Source organism: Anastrepha obliqua, chromosome 3 (assembly GCF_027943255.1).
Source record: "Anastrepha obliqua isolate idAnaObli1 chromosome 3, idAnaObli1_1.0, whole genome shotgun sequence".
NCBI classification, from domain to species: Eukaryota; Metazoa; Arthropoda; class Insecta; order Diptera; family Tephritidae; genus Anastrepha; species Anastrepha obliqua.
In genome coordinates this window covers 56,110,207-56,135,777 of record NC_072894.1, presented here as the reverse complement: position 1 = coordinate 56,135,777, position 25,571 = coordinate 56,110,207, and the positions used below count along the sequence as shown (strand labels likewise).

General features: G+C 37.5%; 1 protein-coding gene across 1 annotated transcript in view; it reads right to left on the bottom strand.

The window, feature by feature from the left end:
* LOC129241240 (cell adhesion molecule Dscam2-like) overlaps positions 1-25,571 on the bottom strand; it is a 308,387-nt gene that overhangs the window by 80,173 nt on the left and 202,643 nt on the right. Inside the window, exon 8 of the mRNA XM_054877467.1 lies at positions 8,417-8,568. Coding sequence (XP_054733442.1) covers positions 8,417-8,568 — 152 coding nt within the window. The remainder of the gene's footprint in view (positions 1-8,416; positions 8,569-25,571) is intronic.

Sequence of the window (25,571 nt, the reverse complement as noted above, 5' to 3'; positions counted from 1 at the left end):
TGAGGAAGTGCTAAACTCAGAGCGGACCGAACTCTACATTCCCGCGTACACTTTAGTGAAAATAGGGGCGGAACTTTAATTTTGGAATCAAATGGGTGAAAATTAGTGTTAACATATACAAAGTGGGCATGGTTATTAATATTTATGTCGGATGAAGATGAGGGGCAGCGGCTGCAGCCGAATGGGTTGATGCGAGACTTCCATTCGGTTGTACACAGATTCGAAACCCCGAGCACACAAGAGCAAATGGCACAAGTTGTTTTTTCTAATGGCAGTCGCACCTCGCAGGCAATGTGAAAACTCTGTGTGTATTTATGCGTGAAAACGCTTTTCATAAAACACCATCTGCCGTTTGAAGGCATAATAAAATAGCAGGTCCTCCATTTGTGGGAAAGCATGAAAGTGCACACAACAAATGGGAGGACCTGCTCGACCAAACTTTTTGCGGTACACCATTTTACTAAGTTTTGGTAATTGTGCTTCATTCATAACAGAGGTATCACGTATTTTCCTTTTTTGAAAATCGTCGTTATATAGCAGTTGGACGTGATTATTGACCGATTGTGTCCATCTCCAACATTAGCTTTCCTTGATTAAAGAGTAGTTTGTATACTAAGTTTAATTGAAATATCATAATATTTGCTACTCGTGTTATCGTACGCGTGAGCGGACACTCGGAGCTGGTTAAATCGGATATTTTCATCATTCTGGGCGTTTAGGGATATGTAAGTCTATCTCTATCTCGCTTCCTTTATGCGGTTACATACAATTGTTATAGGAATACAATTAAAACTCCCTTGGGCAAGCTAACATTTTCTGATAGGAAAAAAATTATTTGAAAATTGAAGCAAAGCCATATTATATATGTGTAAAGCGAGTAATGTCTACACAAAGAGGCACGAACGATCACACTGACACACTTTACTCACATAAATTCCACATTCGCGTCCACATATCCAGAAGAAGTGAATGAAAGCATGCACAAATGCCCGCCAGCCTGATATACGCCCATAAGCTCGCAGCGTATTTGGAATGTGAGAATTCGAAATAGAATAGAAAGACTGTTTCGCTTTATCTATGTGGGTCAGTGAAGCGTCAGAAAACTGAAAGCCCTGCTCTAGCAGTTTGTGCTCTTTAAATTTTGCTACATATGAAATTTTTTGTGGAGTGTTGTGTCCCGTTAGTTGCTTCTTACAAACAGATAAAAAAAAACATAACAACACCCGGAATGTACTATAAAAAGTGCTATGCTAGCGCAGCAGTTGCATTTATGAAAAGCTCACTTACTTTTTGTATTTTTGCAACTTGCAACTTGTGCAGATTTATAGAATTTACAACAAACTTTATTGCATATGAATGTTTTATTACATACATACATACGGAAAGTTAACGACAAACAATGTCACCGAGAAGCATGTTGTTGAATAGCAACATTTCTACCACCCATGGAAGTGCTAATATTTTACCTAACAGTTATGGGCATGAAAGAAAAAGGAGTTATTTTTTAAAAGGGGGGAAGAAACATTGGCTAAATTTAAGTAACGATTAGGTAGCAGATAAGCAAATGTCCTCGAGGTTATGTAGCAGGTGCTTACGTCTATAACAGAGTTGCATTCTTAATTATCAGCTACAAGTTTGTATTTATTAATAATTTCACTGCCGCCAGCTAGTAAGTCCCACAAATTGACTTCAATTTAGTAGTAATTATTGCAATAAGCTCTGGGTAAACTTTGCTAGAGACAAAATAACCTACTGAAATGTACGTGTAAATAAGTAAATAAATAAAGGTCCAACTAAATGGGTTTTAAAAGTCAAGATAGTCAATTTAAAATTTTGTAAATTTAACAAAATTTTGAAGTGTGAAGCAAAAGTAAGAGAAGTGTGAAACTAAAATCAATAGAAGAGTACAGAGGAGCTTGACATATCTAAGAGTTTATAAATTCAATATCTTATTTGTGATGAATTATTTTGAACGGTATCGGAAGAGCAGGTCAGAAATTCGGAATTACGGCGAATACAGAAATGGGTATTGTAAGGGTATTCCAATAACAGGTGTTATCCATCTGCTGAGAGAGGATTAACGATTTTTTATGGCCGGAATTGGATGGTATTGATCTGGACAACGTTTATTTTCGATAAGACGGCGCTACGTGCCACACAAGCAACGAAACCATTGATATTTTACGGGAAAAGTTTCCGGACCGTGTTATCTCTCGAAGAGGTGATCAAAATTAGCCACCGAGATTTTGTGATTTAACACCTTGTGACTTTTTTCTTTGGGGCCACGTGAAAGAGAAGGTCTACACCAACAGTCCAGGCTCGATTCAAGACCTCAAAGAAGGAATTCGTGAGGCTATGGTGGACACAGGGCAGCCACTTTGCAATTCAGTTATGGAAAATTTCATGAGAAGGATATTGTCATGTAAGTGTGGTCGTGGTGGCATAACGGCATACGTTCCTCTCTATAGTGAAATAAACATCCGATCATTTATATCAAAAAATAGCATTTTTCTTTGAGTATCAAAATAACACCTCTTTTTACATAACTTTTTGTAATTATGTAGATTAATGCCCTTTCTGAGTTATAAAATTTTGATTTGCATTCGCTTTATACATGAATCAGCTCGCCACTGCGATTCCAAAGCAATGTATAATCACACATGAGTCTCATTTTTTAGATTTTACAAAAAATACGGCAATACTACAACATTTAACTTAAAATTTCTACGGCGGCCGCCGTAGCCGAATGGGTTGGTGCATGACTACCATTCGGAATTCACAGAGAGAACGTAGGTTCGAATCTCGGTGAAACACCAAAAATTACGGAAAACATTTTTCTAATAGCGGTCGCCCCTGGGCAGGCAATGGCAAACCTCCGAGTGTATTTCTGCCATGGAAAAGCTCCTCATAAAAATAAAAAAAATATCTGCCGTTCGGAGTCGGCTTGAAACTGTAGGTCCCTCTTTTTGTAGAACAACATCAAGACACACACCAAAAATAGGAGGACGAGCTCGGCCAAACACCCAAAAAGGGTGTACTCGCTAATTATTTATGTACATATATACAGGGTCCGACACTCGAAGTGTAACCAACCTCAAACTGCATAGCTGTCTGTTAGTTGACTAAATTATAGTCCAGAGCATTGTTTACAAGCGCGTGGAAGCATTTTGCCGAGAGTAAACGCGAAAAAAGAAAATCAATAATGGATCTCAAACGTAATAGTGTGATTGCATTACATTTGGCTCGAAAATCACAACCAGCGATTGCTCCCGAGCTCAAGCATCTTAAAGTAAATAAAGCTTTTGTTTATCGCACCATTACTCGTTACAGTGATACTGTGGAATCGCGAAACGACATGGAGGTGGCCATCAAAAGACTGCAACGTCACAAGCAATGCTTAAAAGAAATAAGAAGCGCTTGAGCGAAATCCCCGACGAAGTCCCAATCAAATGGCGAAAGAACTGAACATATTTGACCGTAGCATCCGTCACATACTGAAAAATTATCTCAAAGTCACGCGCTATAAGATTCAAAAGGTTTGGGTCACTACAACCGCAGATGGGCGCTCTCCAATCGTTTTCATCGATCCTGGCGTCAAGGGAAATGCGAAATATTCTCGGGAAAATCTTCTGGAGGTTGCTTTGAAGCCGTGGGCAGACAAACATTTCGGTGGCAGACAATCTCACAAAGCTCCAGGGAACCAACAATGATAACCGATGGGTTATTCGCTTTGGACCATTAAAGATTCACCAGTCTAGAAGCGCAGAAAAAATGTATTGTCGCCGACTGGGCCAAAAACCTGCAAGTCACATTCGGGCAGCTTGCGACTCGTTTCTGGACTGTCTCAAGGCCGTAGTCAAGACAAAAGGTGGTCATATCGAGCAAAAGTAAATTGATTCTTAATTTTATATTATTTTCACACATTTTTTACTTTGAATTAAATAAAAGTAATTTTCCAACCTAAATGTATGGCCTTTTTAATTGGTTACATTTTGAGTGCCTGACCCTTTATAGCTGGCCTATCAACTTCAATATGTACACCCAACTCTAGTTTTACACGATAGATACGTTCTTTACAAAACAAAAACCTTGTGCAAAGAAATAGAAATGGAAATAGAAATATGATAAATTTAGGAATAGGTACCATAACTTTAAAAAATTGTGTAAGATGAAAAAAATTATTTTCCCGGAACACCGTGCAAAAGGAATAATAATAACATCCATTTAAACATGTAATATTTATAATACAAAAAAAATATTATTTTTGTTAGTTTTTTGCTTTCTCCAGTTGTTTATACAAGGTGTCGCAAGATGAATAATCCTATTGAAAGATTTATAATTTTTGCATATAGCGTCGTACGTCAGTCACATTTGACACTTGCATTGTACAAACAGACAAGCAATGGAGCGCGTAAAGGTCAAAATAGAGATTTCCATCACTCAAACTCTTATTCAGTAAACAAATTATTAAAGAAAAAAATTGGGCGTTAATTTTGTACCATTTTGTTATCCAGCTGCACGAGACCTAAACATTACGTTGAAATTTTATTGCACAGCTTATGCATATAAAGCTATCATGATGGTAGAGTAAAGCGTAAAAATACTGCAGCAGAAGTAAGGCATCGCTCGGTCGCCCACTTGCAAGGTCGACGGAACAAATCACCGAAGTGTAGATGCACGCTTTAGTTAATACCCACCCCTGCGACGTGGTTAGAAAGGTACCATGGGGGAACCAACTACCACCTAGCCTCATCCATATCAGAGCAAGGGGTATTTCGAAAATACCTAAATAGATTTGGCAATGAGAGTTCCCCGAAACCCCCAATCGGCTCTGCCCAATCTGAATATGACCACGACTTGTTTCATTGCTTCCGCCATACTCGTGAAACCTTTGATATATTAAACGGAGAAAATATTGTAGATTTTATGTTGAAATCAGCTGATAACTCGAAGAGTATCTGCGCGCATGTAACCCTTATATATACGGATCTAAGATGCGCGGAGTTTCCTAGATTTCAACAATAACTAACAGTCTTTGAGTTAACCAGCTAACTAACGTGAAGTAATAAATTTTTGCAGCCCAGGGGGAGTAGATTGTAGAGAGGTATTTATTACGTAGGTATAGCTGTGAGGTTAGAAGTTGTGCATACTGCTATGCCGGTATAGCAGTACTCATGAGAGCTTCCCATGAAGAATGGGCGTCATCCGAAAAACAAACTTTTTGTGCTGTCTCTGAACGGCAAATGTTTTTTTCACGAAGAGCTTTCGCCATTAGAAAAACATGCAGTCGTGCACCATCATATTCAGCTACCGTAACCACCGAGGTATTACGTTTCAAAAAAATTTTTAAGTTTTGTGTTCGGTGAATCCAGTTGTATGTTACAGAGTTCCAAAAACAGGTTGGAAAATACAAAGTTCGATACATTCTTTACTGCCGCTATAGCCAAAGTGAAAAGACGGAGCCGGCAGTGCAGCAATAAGACTCGGATAGGCATATGTGCACTTATTTTATAACCCAGAAATTGAAGATTAGTAAAAAAGCAGTCGGAAACCATTTCGATAAAGATTATTTTTAAGTAAGTCCTAGTTATGTCAACAAAAGCCGTCATAAAAGCCGTTTTAAGGACTAATCGTTTTAAATTCAAATTTGAATTCAACAATTTAAATTATAAAGGAAAATTTGTTCTTGCAAATTTTAAATAAAAGATCACATACGTACACGTATATACAATACATACTCGTACAGGGTGCGCCATCTTTTATGTCGGTATGTAAACGCTGAATAACTTTGTCATTTACCGACCGATCGACTTCAACATACGTGTTTTCGATACGTTAATTCAGTACAATTTCAACCATGGATCGCTTTAGTCCTTTCAACGCGCATATCGCAAAAAAAGTATCGCGGCAAACAGGCACCGTCTGACAATACTATTCGTCATTTGGTGTTGAATTTTTTTGACCACGGGGCAGTAGGAGAACGTCAACATGCCGTTCATCAACGAGCAAGACGTTCCAATGAACTTGTTGAAGCAGTGAGGGAGAGTGTTGCCGAGGAGCCAACAGTGTCGTATCGTCATCGCGTTCGGCATTTGGCGTCAGTGAAACCACAATGCGGCGCATTTGAAGGATGAAATTTGTTTCCGTATGAAGTGCAATTGACACAAAGAATATTGCCGACGTCGCATGGAATGCGCTCGAATGGTTGACACTGAACCCAATTTTTAGAAGCAAATCTTAATGACTGACGAAGCACATTTTAAACTCTCTCGCAGCGTGAATAAACAAAATTGCCGCATTTGGAGAACTGAGTATCCGCGCGAGATCCATGAAACGTCATTGGATGACCGGAAAGTAACTGTTTGGGCCGGCATTTGCGCCAAAACCATCATTGGGCCATATTTTTACTGAGAAAACGAAACGGTCGATGGAAACCGATATCGATGGACGTCGGCTCAAATGAGTGAGAAAGGTTTAGACGGTGCGACATGTCACACTGCGAATGCAACAATGGAATTTCTGCAACAAAAATTCTCGGGACGTCTACTGCCAAAAAGAGGCGACATCGACAAGCCGCAGACTCTTGACCAGCTTAAGGCAAACATTCGTGCCGAAATCGACGCTATAAAACCCGAAATGCTGGACAAACGCAGAAAAAAGATCGCAGTTTGTGATTGCTAATAAAGGTGGCCACTTGATTGATATTGTATTCAAAAAATAGTTTTAATAAATTGTAAATAACCAAACCGATTAAAAACACCTCACTTATACAAATCAGTTTTTTTTTCAAAGTTGTTCAATATTTTCATACCGACATAAAGAATGGCGCACCCTGTATGTATGTGTGACGCATGAATGAGTTTAAATATTTATGTAACACAATTACGGTCTTTTTAAATACGAACAAAGCACTGCAAGGCAAACTTTCCCAACAACATACACACACACTTGTTATATAAATCTAACCTAGTGTACAGTTGTGGCCAACAAAATCGCAGTGCTTACATTTTATGTAATAATCAAGCCGCTCCTGGTCTAGTTTTAAAAAGTTTACTGTAAAACGATAAGGATATTTCGTAAGACGATTACAAATTTCAAATTTTATCACTGAAGGTATTAAACATGGGGAACCCATTGCATAATAATTTGGGCTCTCATCCATTTGTGAAGAACTGACACTACTTCGGCTCTTCTTACAAAAAAACAACCTAAAGCACCCGATTAAAGTCGTCAAAAGCGATCAAAGGCTAAATGATTAGGGCCACTTAATATGTAGCTAGCGAGTCACTAGATCTCAATCCGAAAGTTTATGATATGACGTTAAAAAGACAGGTACAAATAAATAAATTACGCGCGTACACTTCTGATAGGTGTTTGGTCGATGTGGCATGCGTCTCGATATTATTGTTTCGACGGCGGGATCTACAGTTTTAAGCCGACTCCAAACGGCAAATGGTTTTTTGTGAGAACCATTTTCATAACACGGATACACTCGGAGATTTGACATTGCCTGCTGAAGTACAACCGCTTTTAGACAAGCAAAACTTTTTTTCAACATTTTGCTGTTTCATGCACCGAGACTCGAACCTACTCACTCCCGCCGTATCAACCCATTCGGCTACGGCACCCGAACAGGTACAAGTATCAATTAACAAGTAATTTACAAGTTTTGGAAGCAGTCAAGAGTATTATAAATGTGAGGCAACTAAGTGATTCTTCTAGGCTGAGTCAAACAAAAAAGTATTAGGGATTGAAGTCTGAAACATACGAGTATGTTAAATTCTGGAGCCTTTTGTTTCCCTAGGTATTCTACTATTATTTTGGCAGCATCTGTATGTGTAAGTATTCATAGAAAAGCACAATAGAGTGGAATGTTGAATAGGGCGGTGCTCTACAAGCTTTTGTGGGTTTGCATTAAAACCCAAAGCCGTTTTTGGCAACTGACCGTCTAAAACGTGCGCCTCGAGCACAAAATATGACATTGACAAAAACTACAAATACAAGAAATGCATATGCGTGTTGGTTCAAAATATACTGCATATGTATATGTATGAAGATATGTATATGCAGAACGAAAGTCCAAACCAAATGCAGACAAGGGAAAAATATTTTTCCATTTTCGCTGTGAATGACCTGAACGAATAGTTGAAAATGTGTACCAATGGCTGTAAGCGCGGGTGCGGCTCTGACGGAAGCGGTTGGCTGCACTGATATAGCACAACTAAGAATTTTTTGTTTATTTGCACAACGATATGACAACATTTAGGTGGTGGCATTGATGGCAGCGCGCTCTTAAACCTATGCAAAAATTAAAAATGAACAATAAAAAATCGGCATAGATAGGCATGTGAAAAGTTTTAAATAGGAATCATATTTTTCCTTCAACTCTTTTTATATATTTTTCTGCTATACATACCATAAATATTTAAGCGCGCCGCATGTTGCACCTTTCCCGCACGATTCTCTGCAATGCACGAATATTCGCCACCATCCTCAACCATGACGTGGCTAATGTTGACGTGACTAATTACATCGCCATGGACTGTGATGTATTGCCCAATCATAAATCTGTATAGCGGCGTATGAAAAGAAATATTTAAAAGGAGAGTAATGTTAGGGAGTGGCATACACAAGTACTGATAGAGAAAATATAAGTATATAATGTATAAGCAATATAATATGGTACAAGGTAGATTTGCCTTTAGGCAGAGCGATATAATCATACATTAGTGACTATTATTTAGCAGATTCTTTTGAATACAAAATAAAATGCTTTTCATAGACTACCCCGCATGTATGTAGGTGCGTAAGAGTATTTCAGTTTTGTACACGCAATGGTAGCTGGAGCCCCGATGTAATTTCACATTTTCCTTCTTAAATGACAAAGGGATTTTAGCCAACCTAAAAACTGATCCCCTGTCATACACGCTTCTCATTCCCTCAAGTACAACACGTTACTCTCTACATTTTATAAAATAAAGTTTAGAAATATGTGTATATGTCGGTTAATAACTATCCACATACTATAATTTGCACAGGATTTTTAGTAGTTTGAAGTTAACCACGCCTGGAAGATTTTTTAACATAATAACAAAAATAAATTGCATAAAATTACAGAAGAGGCGTCTTTAAGACACAATGAGTTAAAAACTTATCAAAATAATTTCCAAACTACAGCAAACGATTTTCAATCACCTTCATTCAATGAGATTTACCGAAAATTTGGGTTACTTCACGAGCTCAACGAAAAAAAAACAAAGAAAGTCGGCTTCAAATTGCTTCTCAGCATCTTGCCCGCCGTCAAACAACACGCGATCATAACCATCACTTGTTCTACCAAATCGTCGCGAGAGATGAAAAATAGTGCATATACATCAATATGAAGCAAAGAAAGAAGGTAGTGGCTCCAGGAGATACGCCAGAGCCGAGAGTCAAGTCGAATCTTTATCCACAGAAGAGAGACCGGGAGGACATGGAAATGCTCGAAAACAATGTCACGGTCATCAAGGAGCTCTAGATTACCAGGCTACACTGCGTGAATGAAGCTATCTGATTGAAAAGACCTGATCGTCATGGTTGAACCACGCTCCTTCCCCATTTTGAACAAGTCGTCAAAACCGCTCGAATGGGAGATCCTTCAGCATCCGCCGTATTCTGCTGACCTTGCACCGACCGATTACCATTTTTTTCCCGCGCTCTGTCAAACTATATGAGGTCCTTCAAAACCGGCTCAATAGCTTCTTTGACACCAGACCAAGTGATTTTATAGCGGAACGGCATAAAAAAATTTGTCGATTTGACATAATTGTACAATTTTACACGATAGAACAACAGTTGTGAGCTCTCAATGGTCTGCTGGAGGAGCTGATGAGAAAGGGCTGCATGGTGCATATGCAGGGATATCTGAACGTAGTTGTTAGTTGGGCCGCAGATTGCGGCCTATCGGGAAATCCTCTTAAGATGTAGCTCGTCCTATTTTTGAGGCAATATAAAATACCCACAGCTCAATTCGCCTCAATCAGGGGTGCTTCGTTGGTGCTTTCTGATACTGTGGGCAAAAAATAAGGTGAATTTGGTTATAAAATAAAAAGTCTTTATTTATTCTTATAAAAAAATTTCGTCCCCTTCAAAACAATCCCCTCTCGATGAAATACACCAACGATTTTTCCAACCCCCGAAACATGCCAAATAGTCCATTTCCGGAATAGCCATCAGCACCTTCTTTGATTCAGCTTTTATCTCCTCAATCGACTCGAAACGCGTCTCTTGAGTTTTGGGAATAGCCAGAAGTTACAGGGAGCCAAATCAGGAATACGGTGGTTGTGGAACGATATGCGTGGAATTTTTGGCGAAACGATTACGAAGAACGAGTGCAGTGTGAGACGGTGCATTATCCTGATGCAAAACCCAAGAGTTGTTGGCCCATAATTCTGGTATTTTTAGAGGAATTGCTTCACGTAAACGACGCTTAGCGATCGAATAATATTCCCTTTTAACAGTTTGGCCAGGTGGAAGGGATTCATAGTGCACCACACCACGAAAATCGAAAAAAACTGTCATCATGACTTTTATTTTTGAACGACTTTGACGTGCTCTTTTCAGTCTGGCCTCGCCTTTAGCACGATATTCGCTTGATTGGTCGGTTGTTTCAGGATCGTAAGCATAAATCCAAGTCTCTTCTCCCGTAATGATGCATTTGAGCTTGTCCTGATAGTCTGTAAGCATTATTTCACACAAATCAACGCGCCGAATCTTTTCCAAGAAATTGAGAGTTTTCGGTACCAAACGAGATTTGACTTTTTGTAGGCTCAAATGGTCTTTCAAAATGGTTTTCACAGATCCTTCTGATATTCCGATCCTATCAGTAAGGTCTTTAACAGTCAACCGACAATTTTTGAGCACTAACTCCTTCACTTTATTGACGTGTTGGTCATCTGTTGACGTCGATGGTCGTCCGGAGCGCTCCAAGTCATCAACACTTTCTCGACCCTCTTTGAAGTCTTTGTACCACTTATAAACATTTTTCTGCGACATGGTCGAATCACCAAATGCCTTCTGCAACATGCTAAACGTTTCCGCAGCCGAAATTTCATTCCGCAAACAAAATTTGATGGCACTTCTCTCAATCAAACCAGACATTGTAAAAATGTAATGCACTCTTGGTCGTTTGGTCAACACAAGCGTAAATATATTACTGATAATGACATTCACATGAAACTTGGTCCAGATGTGCTGCCAACTCATGAAAAAAATAACTAGAGCGAAATTTTAATCCCGCGAAGTTTGACAAATAAATTCACCTTACTTTTTGCCCAAACATTGAGGAGATGTTAAGAAAGGTAACAATTGCCTTGTATGGAAAAAAGATAGGCCTCTTGCCAAGAGTTGTATTTTGGCGAATTTTGTTGCATCTACTCATTGTCTCGTAGAACTCAGTGGAGAGGATGGCATCGGTGAATAATCTGCAGAGAGTTCAAAGATCTGCATTCATTGGAATCAGTGGGACGCTTCGGAGTACTCCTACTCTACCGCTTAATGCAATATTAAATCTGTAGACATCGCGTGTAAAACTTAACCAAATGCGGTTTGCTCCTGGAAGCTTGGGCTTCGCGTCAACTCAGAAAGCGCTGGACAAGTAAACAAACTTGTAAGGTCGCGAAATCCCTCTGTCCACATGTGGATCCGAGCCATTCGAGGGTTTAAGTAATTACACCGAAAAATAGAAGACTTTTGAAGGCTTATGTGTCTCACTTCAAGAGGTAATTATGAATAACAGGATAACATTGACTCAGATAATTTTTTTTGTGAGTAAGACAAATGCGTAAGTCAAATTTGATAAAAAATGGATAACAATTAATACTTCCACCCTCATGAAGGGAGGCGTATAAGTGAACCAATCTTTAACATATTTTATAATTTTTCATTCTTAAGAGGAAATAGAATAAATACAAATTTCTCACAATTTATATTCAGACGCTACACTGTTGGCTATTCAATTCTAGGGTATAGTGACTCCCACGTTACAGCACTGTATCCTATCTCTTACGTTTCTTTTCGTGAACTGTGGTCAGCCTATGAGCGAACTGATTGGTGAGTGGTACAGTCACTTCAGCGTATTCTGTTGTATATTTTTCATATTTCTTCTTATTCTTGCCAAGTTTTGCTGGAATTACTCTTAATCATTATTATTATTATTTTTTTTTTTTTGTGATTGATGTTTTGCCTTGTTTAGTAACGTTTGTAAAACGATTCACCATTTGTTTCTTGTTTTCCTGTATGCATGCCCATTTATGTATGTACACTACATATGTACTATGATGCTTTCGATATGCTTTCCTAATTGGCAATTAATTATGTTGGTAAAGTAACGATGCCAACTTTGCTCGAACTGCCTGCTGAAACGGATATTGACGATGGATGGTGGAGATGTAAAATCAAGCAATGCGAATGTATTAAAGAGGATAAGTATACGTTTGTAAATAGAAAATGTCTGTAGAAAACCGAATACTATATCCTAAGTTGGGATGCTCATCCGAAATCGGTCAGTTTGATTTGGTTTGATTGAACAATTGGATTTTGATTGGAATGAGTTAGAACAATTGCAGTCGAAAAATTAGTTACTTAACGAATTGAAAGAAATGGTTTTCCAATCAGAGGTGTTATTTTGATTTTCAAAGAAAAATGCTATATCAATAATGATAAATGATTATTTCATTGTAAAAAGGAAGGCATGCCGTTAATAGAGGAAAATAACATCAGGCAAATGATCACCTTGACCGCGTTTACAGGAAAATATTCTTTTCATGAAATTTTCCATAACCGAATTGCAAAGTGGCTGTCCTATATCCTCGATAGCCTCACGAATTCCATCTTTGAGGTCTTAAATCGATCCTGGGCTGTTGGCGTAGGCCTTCTCTTTCACGTGGCCTCAAAGAAAAAAGTCACAAGGTATTAAATCGCAAGATCTCGGGGGCTAATTTTGATCACCTCTTCGAGAGATAACACGGTCCGGAAACTTTTCCCGTAAAATATCAATGGTTTCGTTGCTTGTGTGGCACGTAGCGCCGTCTTGTTGAAAATAAACGTTGTCCAAATCAATACCATCCAATTCCGGCCATAAAAAATCGTTAATCATCTCTCCTGTTTAACACCTAACACCTGTTATTGGAAAACCCTATATATAAAGTAGGTAAATAATTGTATAAGAACTGTATATGTAATTTACCGGAGCTATGCAGTATTATTGGCGGCCGCCATAGCCGAATGAGTGGGTGCGTGGCTACCATTCGGAATTCCACAGGCTCAAAACCCCGGTGATAAAACATTAATTGACAGAAGAAGAGCAGTAGCCCTTCGGCATGCAATGGCAAATCTCCGAGCGCATTTCTGTCATGGAAAAGCTCCTCACAAAAGCCATCTGGCGTGCGAAGTTGTGCGTGAAACTGTTGGTCCCTCCATTTGCCCCCAAAAACATCAAGGATAGGATTTGGAGCTCTCGATCTAACACGATGAAACCTCCAATATATGAATATTATTATACCTATGTAGTGTCACAATTTTCCTACAGGCTGCGCAGCCTATGAAGTTCGAATGATTGTAAGGATTGTTGTATTTGTGATTTAATTAGCGGAAATTTCATTGCAACAAGTTCTTCAGCAAATTACATAGTTCTTTGAATATTCAGTTGATTGGCCAGAGTGAATGAAGGCCGAAGGGGTGTTAGAGAAGTACGAGTGGCGGCATGTTGCTTAACTTTTATTTTGTGCATAAATCTTTATGGTTTTTAATTATGAATCCAGTTTTAGTTCCAGATTTTTGGTGCATACAAAGTTTATTCCAACATTACCAGTACAATAATTATTGTATGCTTTTAGTAGCTTCAACTATGCTGAAGTCACTTCTGCTCTCTTGCTTTCTCTTGGTAATGGCATTGATGTTTAATGTTTCTACATTTGTATTTTCCCTTTTTTTAAATTTAAACAAAACGTTTAGTTATTGTATTTGTAGGCTTTTAAAATCACTGATACCAAGGTTTTTGGTACAGCAATAGGCTTATTGTCGAACAGTCGAATCTTTTAAATTTTTTAAATAGTAAGTATGAAGGGTGTGATCAGAAGCGATTTTCATTAAGGGGGGGGTAGGGTCACAAAATCGAAATTTTTTTTCTTCACTCATCTTATAGTAAATCATTTCAAGAATGTTGTGTCAAAATTTTAAGTGGATCGGAGCAGAACTCTCAAAGTTATAGCCTTTGTAGGCACTCTACCTCGAATGCGGAGCATCGATAATTTTTCAGAGTCATTTTTTCAAACGCGTTTTTCCCGAAACGACTTCTTAAAAGTCGGTGCCAATCACAACTCCGAAACTATTCAACCGATTCTTTTCAAATTTGGCACACGTTTTCTAAATCAAAAATACCTCCCTCCTACACTGTTTTTTTTTTATTTTTTGTTTTTTAAGGTTGTTTTTCACTTACAAATATGGCGAAATTTTTCGCCAAAAATGCTCGTTTTACGTTTTTTTGCCATCAAAACTACAAAAATGAAAATAAAAAATTTTTATTAATGTAGGGGGGAGCATTACGTCATACTTTAACTGAAAAATTCGACTTTTTTAGTTTCAGATGATTCTACGACGAATGCCGATTGGCACCGCAGAGCACCTCTCGAAAAACATATCTCCAAAAAAACTCTGTCATGGGCTTATTTGTCAATATTTTATTATTAATATTTTTTAAAAACTTATTGAAAAGATGTACAATAACATGTAACTGATTTTATTAAAGTATCTTAAGCCATATTTCTGCAAAAAATTCACAAAAAAAGTGTTTTTTTTTTAGCGCTAAACCCTACCTCCCCCTTAAGCATCTAATAGGGCTGATAAGGGTGGAATCCAAGGACAGCTACTTATATTTCTAATAAAAGCCTGCTAAAAATTTTATTGATGCCACATTTAAATTACTAGAAGAATAGCCAGACGGTTACATTTTCACAACAGTCGACGTATGCTTAATCAGCTTTAACACACGTTAATTGTGTCAAAAATCAATAATCCAAGTTTGGGTAATATCCACCAGACTTAAAACTCATAGAAAATATTTACGACCACGTTTTTCAGAGTTTTTTTCTGTCACGACAAAACATGCCCACATCTCTTAATCATAGGCGTTGTAGATTCTTAAACAAATGCAATATCCAAGCTTTCATTTGATCTATGGTAGATGTTTTCTATAAACGGGAAGCCTAGTCTCTGCCTTAGAACGATACAATATTTTTATGAGATTTTGCTTTTGTAATTATAATTAGTATGCTAGCCATCACTACAAGGTGTGCATCACAATAGCCTCTCCGCATACGACCTAGTGAGGAGCTACTCAAATGATTTAACCAAAAAAAATCGTGGAAATTTAGATCGCTTGTTATACAAAAGCATAATACAGGGTGCCCAGTAGCAGAGTTGGATTTTAAATTTAAAATTTCTTCCTAACCGTTGGGCGTATGAGCGGAGAGGGGACTGCGTTAAATTTTTATTCTTTCGGGTTATTAAGTCACGATATCGCAGTGGAGGGTTGGACTACCTGCGTTCGCAATCGGCGCGTATTTCGAGACCAATGACTCGTGTGCATTTGCTCGTATTAGGTTTTTTACATTTACTTGTTACAATATTTGACGTTTACGTGATGTCTCAAGTAAAGATTTGAATCGTTCATGGGTTCGAAGGTTCCGGGCAACAAGTTCGGTGGCAAAAAGACCACGGCTGGGGCTCAGCCGAACATCGAGAACAAACGAAAATATTGAACTCGTTGCTGCAAATTTGCACTGTAATCCCCCTCAGTCCATGCGGTAAGAGAACGGCTGCCCTGGGACTTCCAAAACCTGTTGTGCATGGATCGTCATAGTGCCAAAGTGGCGATTTGGTGGAAATTATAAAGTAGTGGAATAATTGGACCAACTTTTTTGAAAAATCGTCCAGGCCCAGCAATTTATGTTGTTGTTGTTGTTGCCGCATAAACATTTCCTATGTATAAGAGGGAGACTAATCAAGTGAAAGTGGTCGGTGTCTCTTTCCGGCGCATGCTCAACTATTTTAGCCAATGACGAGAGAATATCGTTCTTTCAGTAGTCACCTATGGTTTCAGCAAGATGGCGCTACGCTGCAAGCGGCCAGTGAGACTATGGCGGTATTGCTTTATTTCTTCCCTAAGAAACTAATAAACCCTTTCCGTAACATATCCTGGCCTCTCGACCGGTCTTACCCCTATTAACTTATTTCCATGCGATTACCTCAAGAGTAAGTCTATAAAACAAACCCATCGACCACCTCAACACTAAAAAAATTATCGTTCGTTAGGTTTATGACATTCCGACAACACTTCTCCAGCGAGTGGGGCGAAATACGGAGGATGGATTCCATGAATTTATATCATTAGTAATTAGGTTTTAGTTTTTAATTCTGCCACGGGATATCCTGTGTAAAGGTTTTATAAGAATTTAAATTCTAGGATTACGTCTCAATATTATAATCGCGAAAATATGAGTGCGGTAATTTTCGGGTTTTGAGGAGGTATAAAACCTTTTCAGTTGGCTTATTTATCATTTACTTCACAACCGTTGGGAATACCTTTTTTGCAGCAACGGCAAGCATGGATTATTTAAATAAAGTTACATATAACGCAGAAAAACAGAAAAATTTGGTGATTTTTCTAAAAAGTGCGCCAAGTATACAAACTGAGCAAGATCTGAAAATTAAATAAAATTATTCTTATTATGAGGCTGAAACCATTGTAGGTGACTCCCGAAGTTGCTGACCTAAACGGGGGTAAAATGCTGAAAAATGAGCTGGTGATCGAACCTTTACGGAAACCAACTACAATTTCTTCTTCCTTCAATAGATCGAGCAGACGAGTTTCGTTAAGTTACCGAATTACCACTGCCAAGCACACCTGGCCGCCTTTCCATAAAAATAAATGCTGCATAAGAGTTGGATGCACTAAATATTTGAGAAAAAGAGGAAGACAAAGGAATGGAATGAAACAATGAGTTCATGCCGGTAAGCAAAAAAATCATGGATCAACTTTTCGAATGCAATCTCAAACATTTTTAACAACACAGCAGTTATCAGACGGTAAATTCAATTGGCATGCAATCGCAACAGAAACTGACAATCAGAAAGAAAAAGTTAAAAAAAATCAAACGCACACACTGCCTTATTTCACATGTTAGACAAACAACCAACATAACCACAACCCAAATGAATAGTTTGGTTTAGTTGGTTGCGTGTCAGACTCCCATCAGAGGAATTTGTTTACTTGCTGAAGTAAATGTGCGAGTATATGGAACGCCGCTTTAGTGGTATGAGTTGAAAAGTTCCATGTCGGCAGCCTGCAGTAGTATTGAGTTTTGCTTGATTTTATACGTGATGCTTCTCAGCTGGTTAGTTGATTGTTTGCATTTGGTGTTGTGTTGGCGTTAAAGCGGAAAAGGAAGTTAAAACTTCAATATGCGTACACATACACACGCACAGATACATGAACGCACAGATAGATATGTTTTATTTAACAAAAAGCCCAAAAGCGCAAAATAATCAACCAAGCAAGCAGGCGAACGAGCAGGTTAGAACCATGTACAAGTATTTGTGCAATTGTGAAAGCACCCTGTACGGAAGCGCACTAAAGAACTATGAAGAGTCCGCGTTATTATTCTTCTCCACGTGCATCCATTTCTTGTTTTATGAAACCAGTACACATTTCGGGAAATGAGCGAGTGCTCGATGTTATTCCACAATATTTATTAAGAAGAGCTTTTTCGTTACAGAAATACACTCGAAAATTTGCAACTGCCTGCGAAGGAGCAACCGCTATTAGAAAAAGTTGGTTCTATTGTTTTGCTATTTCATGCACAGATATTCGAAAAAAGTTCCCTTGTTTTTGCTTTTATTGTAGGTATTGTCTACTCATAAAATGTATTCAGTTTCGTGACAATTTCGCTTGTTAACAATGAAGCGGGGAGCAAAGGAGAAGGGAGATTTACGAATTACTGAAAAAACTTAATATTTCGAGAATGTTTGCTTACCGTACACATGAAAGCCTTCCGTGGGTCAACTGGTCATATTTTGACAGCTCGCTTAAAGAAAATAGACTCGACAGATACAAGCAGCTGCTTCGGTGGCACGCGGTCAAGGGCCATGAAAATATTCTTTTCACAGATGAGAGAATTTTCTCTCTTCAAGAAACTTTTAACGAGCAAAATCACAAAATCTATGCTAAAACTTATAAAGACGCAAAAAATGTTGTTCGAAGTGTTCAGCGTGGCCACCTTCCACCCTCCGTAATGGTTTGGTGGGGAGTGTCTTGTAAAGGCGTTAAATCTCTTCATTTCTGCGAAAAAGAGGTTAAGATCGAAGAAAAAGTATATAAAGAGGATGTCTTAGGAGCAGTTGTTTGGTGAAGCAGTAGAACAGTACTCCCTTTAATGGAGAGCGTTAGATCTTTCAGTAAGATTCCGCTCCATCCCATAAGGGAAAAACCACCCAGCAGTGGTTATAAAACCGTATTCCTGAAAGTCTAGATGTGAATCGCTTGGACTACAGTTTGTGATCAGAATTGGAGCACATGGCCTGTCGAAGACCTCACAGAAATTTGGAGAGTCTCAAACAATCTTTTGTCCGAGCCGCGAGGTCAATATCCATGGAAACCGTGCGTGCTGTAAGAGCTGAATGACCTAATCGTTTGAAGGCTTGTGTAAAAGCAAATGGTGGCCATTTCGAATGAAAATTTAATTTTTTTTTAATATTTACGTGATGAAATAAATCTAACTTCATTCAAAAAGTATTACAGTTTCTTATCTATAACGGCTTTAACTAGTAATAGAACTTATGGCAGGGTCAGATATATATTTATACCCCCGTAGAGATATCGCTATCGAGTCCTGACATACCACATCCATTGATACTTGTCAGCTAAATGTACGAGCTTCTTTCTGAGATGGCACGTCAAAGAGTCTTACGCCTTGTGGAAGATTTGCACTACAGCAGCAATATTTTCAGAACGTCTAGTTTTTATTCTTTGGTCTGTCAGTCTTTTTCTTTCCTCGATAAAACCAGTTGCTTGAAATTTGTTTACCAACCTGAAAAATTGTCGCCTCATTTTAACGATTATTTATGCAAAAAGAATCAGGAATTTTGCGATATGTTGTTCTGAAAAATCGACCAACAGGTACGCCCACCACACTTATAAAGGTAATTTTCAAAAGTAAAACAAAAGAAGTATCGCGTGGGCCCGAGAAAAGAAATACGGACGTAGATTTTGAAAAATGTGTGTTGCCACGCTCACTTGCGGGTAAATGCGTGTATATCGTGAACTCGGCCAAACTTTCCGCTCGTATTGCTGTCCCGCTCATTTATAACTGATATAAATATTATTTATTGCGGTTAAATCACGCCTCTTTTATCTGTTCAAACTAAATTTTCGACACAAAAACAAGAACATAAAACGATCTGGAACGGCTTAAAATTTAGTATTAAAATGCCAATCAATGAATTCGAGGGTTAATTTCATGCCAAGACTCAGTTAAAGGGTTCATTTAGTCCTTATTTGGTGGGAGTGCCTAAATGTCTTCAAAAGATGTTTCTACTTTCGTAACGTAAGAGTCTTGGAATTCTGTTGCCATTACTATTTAAAAAGGGTTGAGAGTTTGGTACTTCCTAAATTCAGATACATTTTAAAACCAGAGTACGACGACCAACATTATTTCTGGGTGCCCTTAATTATAAGGTGTAGTTAGAACCTCGTTATTTTGATTTTTTTGTTTTTTGGTATTGCATATTGTTACCAATATTAAGTATTTGACCACGCCCTACTCTGAATACAGTTAAATCTAATTCAAAAACGCAGCGGTTAGCAGCTGATACAATCTTACTGATCCGGATTTTTCATACAGGGTATGTTGTGCTTTGAAGGAAAAAGAGTGAGGAAAAGAAAGTTTCAAACTTTTTCGACTTGACGCTACGCGGATACAGCAAACACAGAAGTACTATATTAGATGTATGTATGCGCATACAGTACTTCTCCCTGTGGACAACTTGAAGCACTTTAAACGTCGTACCGGTGCTAACATACCAACAACTAGGCAATGCATGGCTATTTATATATATATACGAGTATATATAAGTATGTGTGTGTTTGTCCTCTGTTGGCATCTGAGTGGTATGTTTCGTGATTCTGTTGACAATGGTTGACATCAACTTCGGTCATATCCTACAGCAAGCAAACAACAATAAAAACACATTCTTATTTTATGATAACACATCTAAATGAAAACAAATACTGGCTCCTGTTGTCATCCAGAATGTTTGTTGTCTTCCGTGATTTCTTTTACGTGTACCGTGATTTTCTGCTGTCATACCTTTGGTGTATGGATGCTCGCGCACTTGGGCCCAAGAGTATGTTAATTTGTTCATATAACGGTTGTATGTAATAGCATAAAGGAATCGAGATAAATGTAGGCATGTATGCATATACTGAAATACTCCAAATGAGGAGAGGAATCGATTAAGCCATGTCTGAATATCCGTTTGTCAGTTCGAGCAAAAGTTTATAAATTTCAATGAGACCTGGCAAACATATTACCCTTTCTCCCAAGTAGATTTTTATTGAAAATGGACGAAATCGGCTTATAACTAGGCGCACCTTCTACTTGATATCTTTGTTATTAATGGAGCAAAATTACTGAAATTGGTTACATGAACTCCACGAAAGAACTACGACGCAAGTAAAATTTAAATAAATCGGTGATTGCACCAATTACTAGAAAGTGGAGTAATTGAGTTTATCTAGTGGTCTGAGTGGTCTATTTTATGGCTTGTTTACTTTACGAGGAATACCCGATTCTTATTATCGTTTTTTTCTTTATCTCGTTGTACTTCAGCGTGAAGACAGTATTTCGTTAGTCAGTATTGTGTTAAAGTGTTCCATTTTGTAGGACATAATAAATAATTTCAATAAAGTTCTGTAAGTTAATGTTCAAATTAAAGTTTTTTTAATTAGGTGGTGAGATTTTCAGTTTGATTTATATTGTTAATAACTTTTTACTCCTAAAAAAGGTAATATTATGTTGAATTTTCGGTTTAGAAAAGTTCTATAAGAATATAATTTTACATCGTTTTTACAGTACCTTTATCAATAAAATGCCTAAACAACAACAAAATATTCCGAAGAGACAACCAGTTTCGTTAGGAACCAAAATAAAAATCTTAGACTGTCTGAAGAGAGGCGAAGGTCCCACATCTGTTGGCAAAGCTTTTGGTTTAAGGGAAGCGACTATAAGAACGATTAGAAAAAAAGAGAATACCATTCGACAATCAATAATTTCTGGATCTGAACTAAGTTCTAAAATATTTTCTTATAGTCGAAATCCTATCTTGGAGAAAACGGAAAAACCCAGGGTGTTTTGGATGGAAGATTTGCAAACTAAAAAAAAAAAATGGGAAAATTGTACAAGAGAAAACACTTAAAATATATAACCAAATTCAGAAATTTTAGCATCAACAAGTCTTCAGGCAACGAAGAACTGGTGTTTAATGGAAGTGAGGGGTAGCTGATAAATTTTTTAAAAATACACGCATTTCACAATCTAAATATAAAAGGAGAAGTAGAATAAGCAGACGAAAACGCCGCAATAAGTTGTCCGAATAAACAAGGAAAAATAACTGAATAGAGCGGTTATACTCCAGGTCAAATATTTAATGCCGTCGAAGCTGGATTGTTTTGAAAGAAAATGCCTAAAATAACGTACATCGAAAATCTGATATGCAAAATCTACATTCCTATGTATTATGGGGTTTACTTTATATATTTTTGAGCCTTTGCAACACTGCATTCGATGAGCTGTAATTCGATATTTTTATCGAAAAGTTTAATATTATTTAGCTCACTAATAACGTTTTCCCTTACGAACTTTATTTATTCTTTTCTCATCTCCATCTCGCCCAAAAGGTATTAACTCGTAAAGTTGATTTATAATATTACGATTTTTGACTTGAATTATCGAGAAGGGATTACATTGATCATCTTACTTCTAATTTTGGCGTTGAAGCACTTACCCCCTGTAAAACGTTGTACAGCAACGAGTTCCCACGTGGTCGTCGGCCCTTGCAGAATGAATTTCGTGAATGTCATCCAAAAACGGTTTTTGTGCGTCAATTGATAACGTTCATCATGTGACATATGGGGAGATAGAGCTCATTAGTGGGCCCAGCATATATTCAATGTTGCATGAACATTTAGTTGTGAAGAATTTTTGTTCTCGTCGGATACCTCATAACTTGAAAATTGCCCACAAATAACTCAAATCGATTGGTGTAAAGAAATTTTGGAGAAAATCAGCCACGGTAGTTCAAAGCATGCCTATGATAATCGAATTTTGGATATATGCAAATGAGCCGGCATAAATTGATAGAATAGGTTTTCCAAATGAGCTTAAACCAAGAAAAGATTTTCGGGGAAGGAGCCCTTCAAAGCAAATGGACGCCTGTTTTTTTCGAAAAATCTGGTCAAGTTGCAGCAGTACCACCAGAGAAACCTAAAAAAATAGTCAATTCTGAGAGGTATATCACCAATTGGTTGCCAGAAATTTTCGGGCCATCCGTCTTACAGCCCTGATTTGCACCTATTGCTTTCTGAGTCGGTGACACATCAAAAATAATATACGAGGTCAACGCCGCTCTGTCAACTGTTGAACCCTTTAAACATCTCGTTTTGGAGGTGCCCATTGAGTGGCAAAAGTGTTTTGAAAATTGAATCAAGCGAATGCAGAAGTGTATTGAATTTCAAGGAAAATATTTTGAAAAACTATAAAGCTGTTTTCATTATTATTTTACCACATTTTCGTAATTGTACAAACAGAAAGGGAAAGAAACGAAAGAAATATAAAAAAAGAGATTCAATTGATGTAGGGAAGGGTTGGAAGGGTTTAATAGTCTATAAGTTTCTTGGATATCAAAATTTACCTTCTGGCCTAAATTGAATTCTATCAAAATGAGCGCGAATATAACGGGTGATTTTTTAGCTATTATCTTTTTAAACAGTTGATTTAAACAGCTGACGCACGTTTCGTGTTTTTTTTCACTGTCAAACATCTTCAGTTTGGTCTACAATTTAACCATGAATCGTCTTACAAACGAACAAAAATGCGTGTTCTGTTAAGAAAGTTTCGATTCACTAAAGCGGCTATTCGAGCTATTGTGACTAAATTTAGAACCAAATTTACATTATTGGACATCAAACCACCAACACGCTTACGTAGAGTGCGAACTGAAGAAAATATCGCAGCTGTAATTTTGCGAAAGGATTTAGGTGTGAAGCCTTTCAAAATATAGCTGGTGCATGAATTGAAGCCGAACGACCTACTGCAACGCAAAATTTTAGGTGAAGGGGCTCTTGGAAAGTTGGCCGAAGATCCACTTTTTTATCGAAAAATTGTGTTCAGCGACGAAGCTTATTTTTAGATCTATGGGTACTTAAATAAGCAAAATTGTCGATTTTGGAGTGAAGATCAGCCAGAAGAATTGCAGGAGCTACCAATGTGTTCAGAAAAGGTCACAGTTTGGTGAGGTTTATGGGCTGGAGGTATCATTGGACCGTACTTCTTCAAAGATGCTGCGAATCGTAACGTAACTGTGAATGGTGAGCACTACCGTGAAATGATATCCAACTTTTTTTTACCCAAAATGCAAGAGCTTGACTTGCATGACATGTGGTTTCAGCAAGACGGTGCCACATGCCACACAGCCCGCGTAACAATGGACTTCTTGAGAGGCGAGTTCCGTGAACATTTTATTTCACGTTCGGGACCTGTCAATTGGCCACCCAAATCGTGCGTTATAACGCATTTAGATTATTTTTTGTGGAGCTATGTTAAAGCTCATTTCTATTCAGACAAAATCACCCTTTAAAGGTTTGCTCTTTGATTAATCACATTAGTTATAGTTTGTTGTGAGAAAGAATGCAATTAAATAGATTATTTTCTGAAAGGGGACTGAGCAATTAAAGTCTAACCACACCAAGATTGACGTTATCTACATATTACAATAACTTTGCGAATACTTGACAGAGATGAGCTTCAGTTGCCAATATTGTACAAAAATCAAACCTAAAAAAAAAAATACAATCAAAAACTTTGATTCAAAATTACAATTCAAAACTTCATTTAAGAAGTTCCGATTTGGTTCAAAGATTCACTGTTTTGTTGTATAATTTATGACCATTTTAAAGGTAGCTTCATAATGCCTCTCTCACAGAAATATTGGTACCAGTTTCCTATCACCTAGGAAGTTTTGCAATGAGAGTAAAAGGTTGTAATCGCTCGGTGCCAGGTCCGGCATATGGGTAAAAAAAAGATATCCGTTATTTTCTCGGTAGATGACTACAGTAATCGATATCTCGTAAAGCATAGATCAAATAATTTAAAGTTTATGCTCGTTGTCAAGGTGACATTTGACACTAAAAAATTTATTTTGCTGTTTTTGTTTGTTCGCTTCAGTAGTGAGTTACAGGGTGCTAACAATGGAAGTCAACAAAGAAAAAAATCGGTACATTTTACAGTTTTTCTTTGATAAAGCTAGGCCGCTGAAATTGTGAATGGGGCCGACATTAGAACAGCAAATTATATCCAATTTTGGTTTCGTAGATTCCATTCCGGCATTTTTTATGTTAAATAAAATGGTGATAATGTCAAAAATGTCGATAGAATCACAAAAATAATCGAAGTTGATCAGTATGTTAGTATTCGTAGCAAAGGCTACGGCCATTTGCGCAAAAATGTAACGCAAAAATAATGATTTTATTTTTCCCCAAACTAATTCCTTTTTAGTATCCACCTCGCTGTCAATATTTTCTTCTATCACCATACAATCCACCCTTTAGCAAATTCCATATTACCTTGCCAGCCTCCCAGACATTGCATGACACTGAATCTTATGAAAGGAAGATACCTAATTTCATTTTAAATAGAACAAGGTAACTATATATGAATACGTCCATATTAGGGTGGTTAACAAAAAGTCAAAGTACTTAATTCATTTATTAAAAAGCACGAGCTATTATTGAAAGATATTCATTTCAGGCGATTGTATGTGGAATTTACGAAAAATTTAATTTTGGTTATAAAAAATGTATTTGGTAGCCTGTGCATCGCCGCTAAATATCTAATAATTTTAAATAAAATTGTCAAATTTTCAAACTTTGACTCTCAAACGAATCAAGCTCGATAAAATAGGGTTCCTGAAACCAAAGAAAAATTTCAATAAAACTATGTAAATAGTTCAAACTCCTGCTCGTGGATTTGTTGTCTTCACAAATATTTTTTCATGCAGAAGCAAAAATTTATATTTTGATTCTAATCTTACATTTTTTACACTTTTCAGCCAATATTAGTAACATAATTAATTAGGAATAAAAGTTAATTCCTTACTTATGGGACATCGCCGAGTAAATCGGTTGTTAAGTAGCCTTAGAAATTTCCGTAGAGCATCGCTTTTTTTTTTAAATAACAGTGTAACCGAATGCTGTGCTGTTT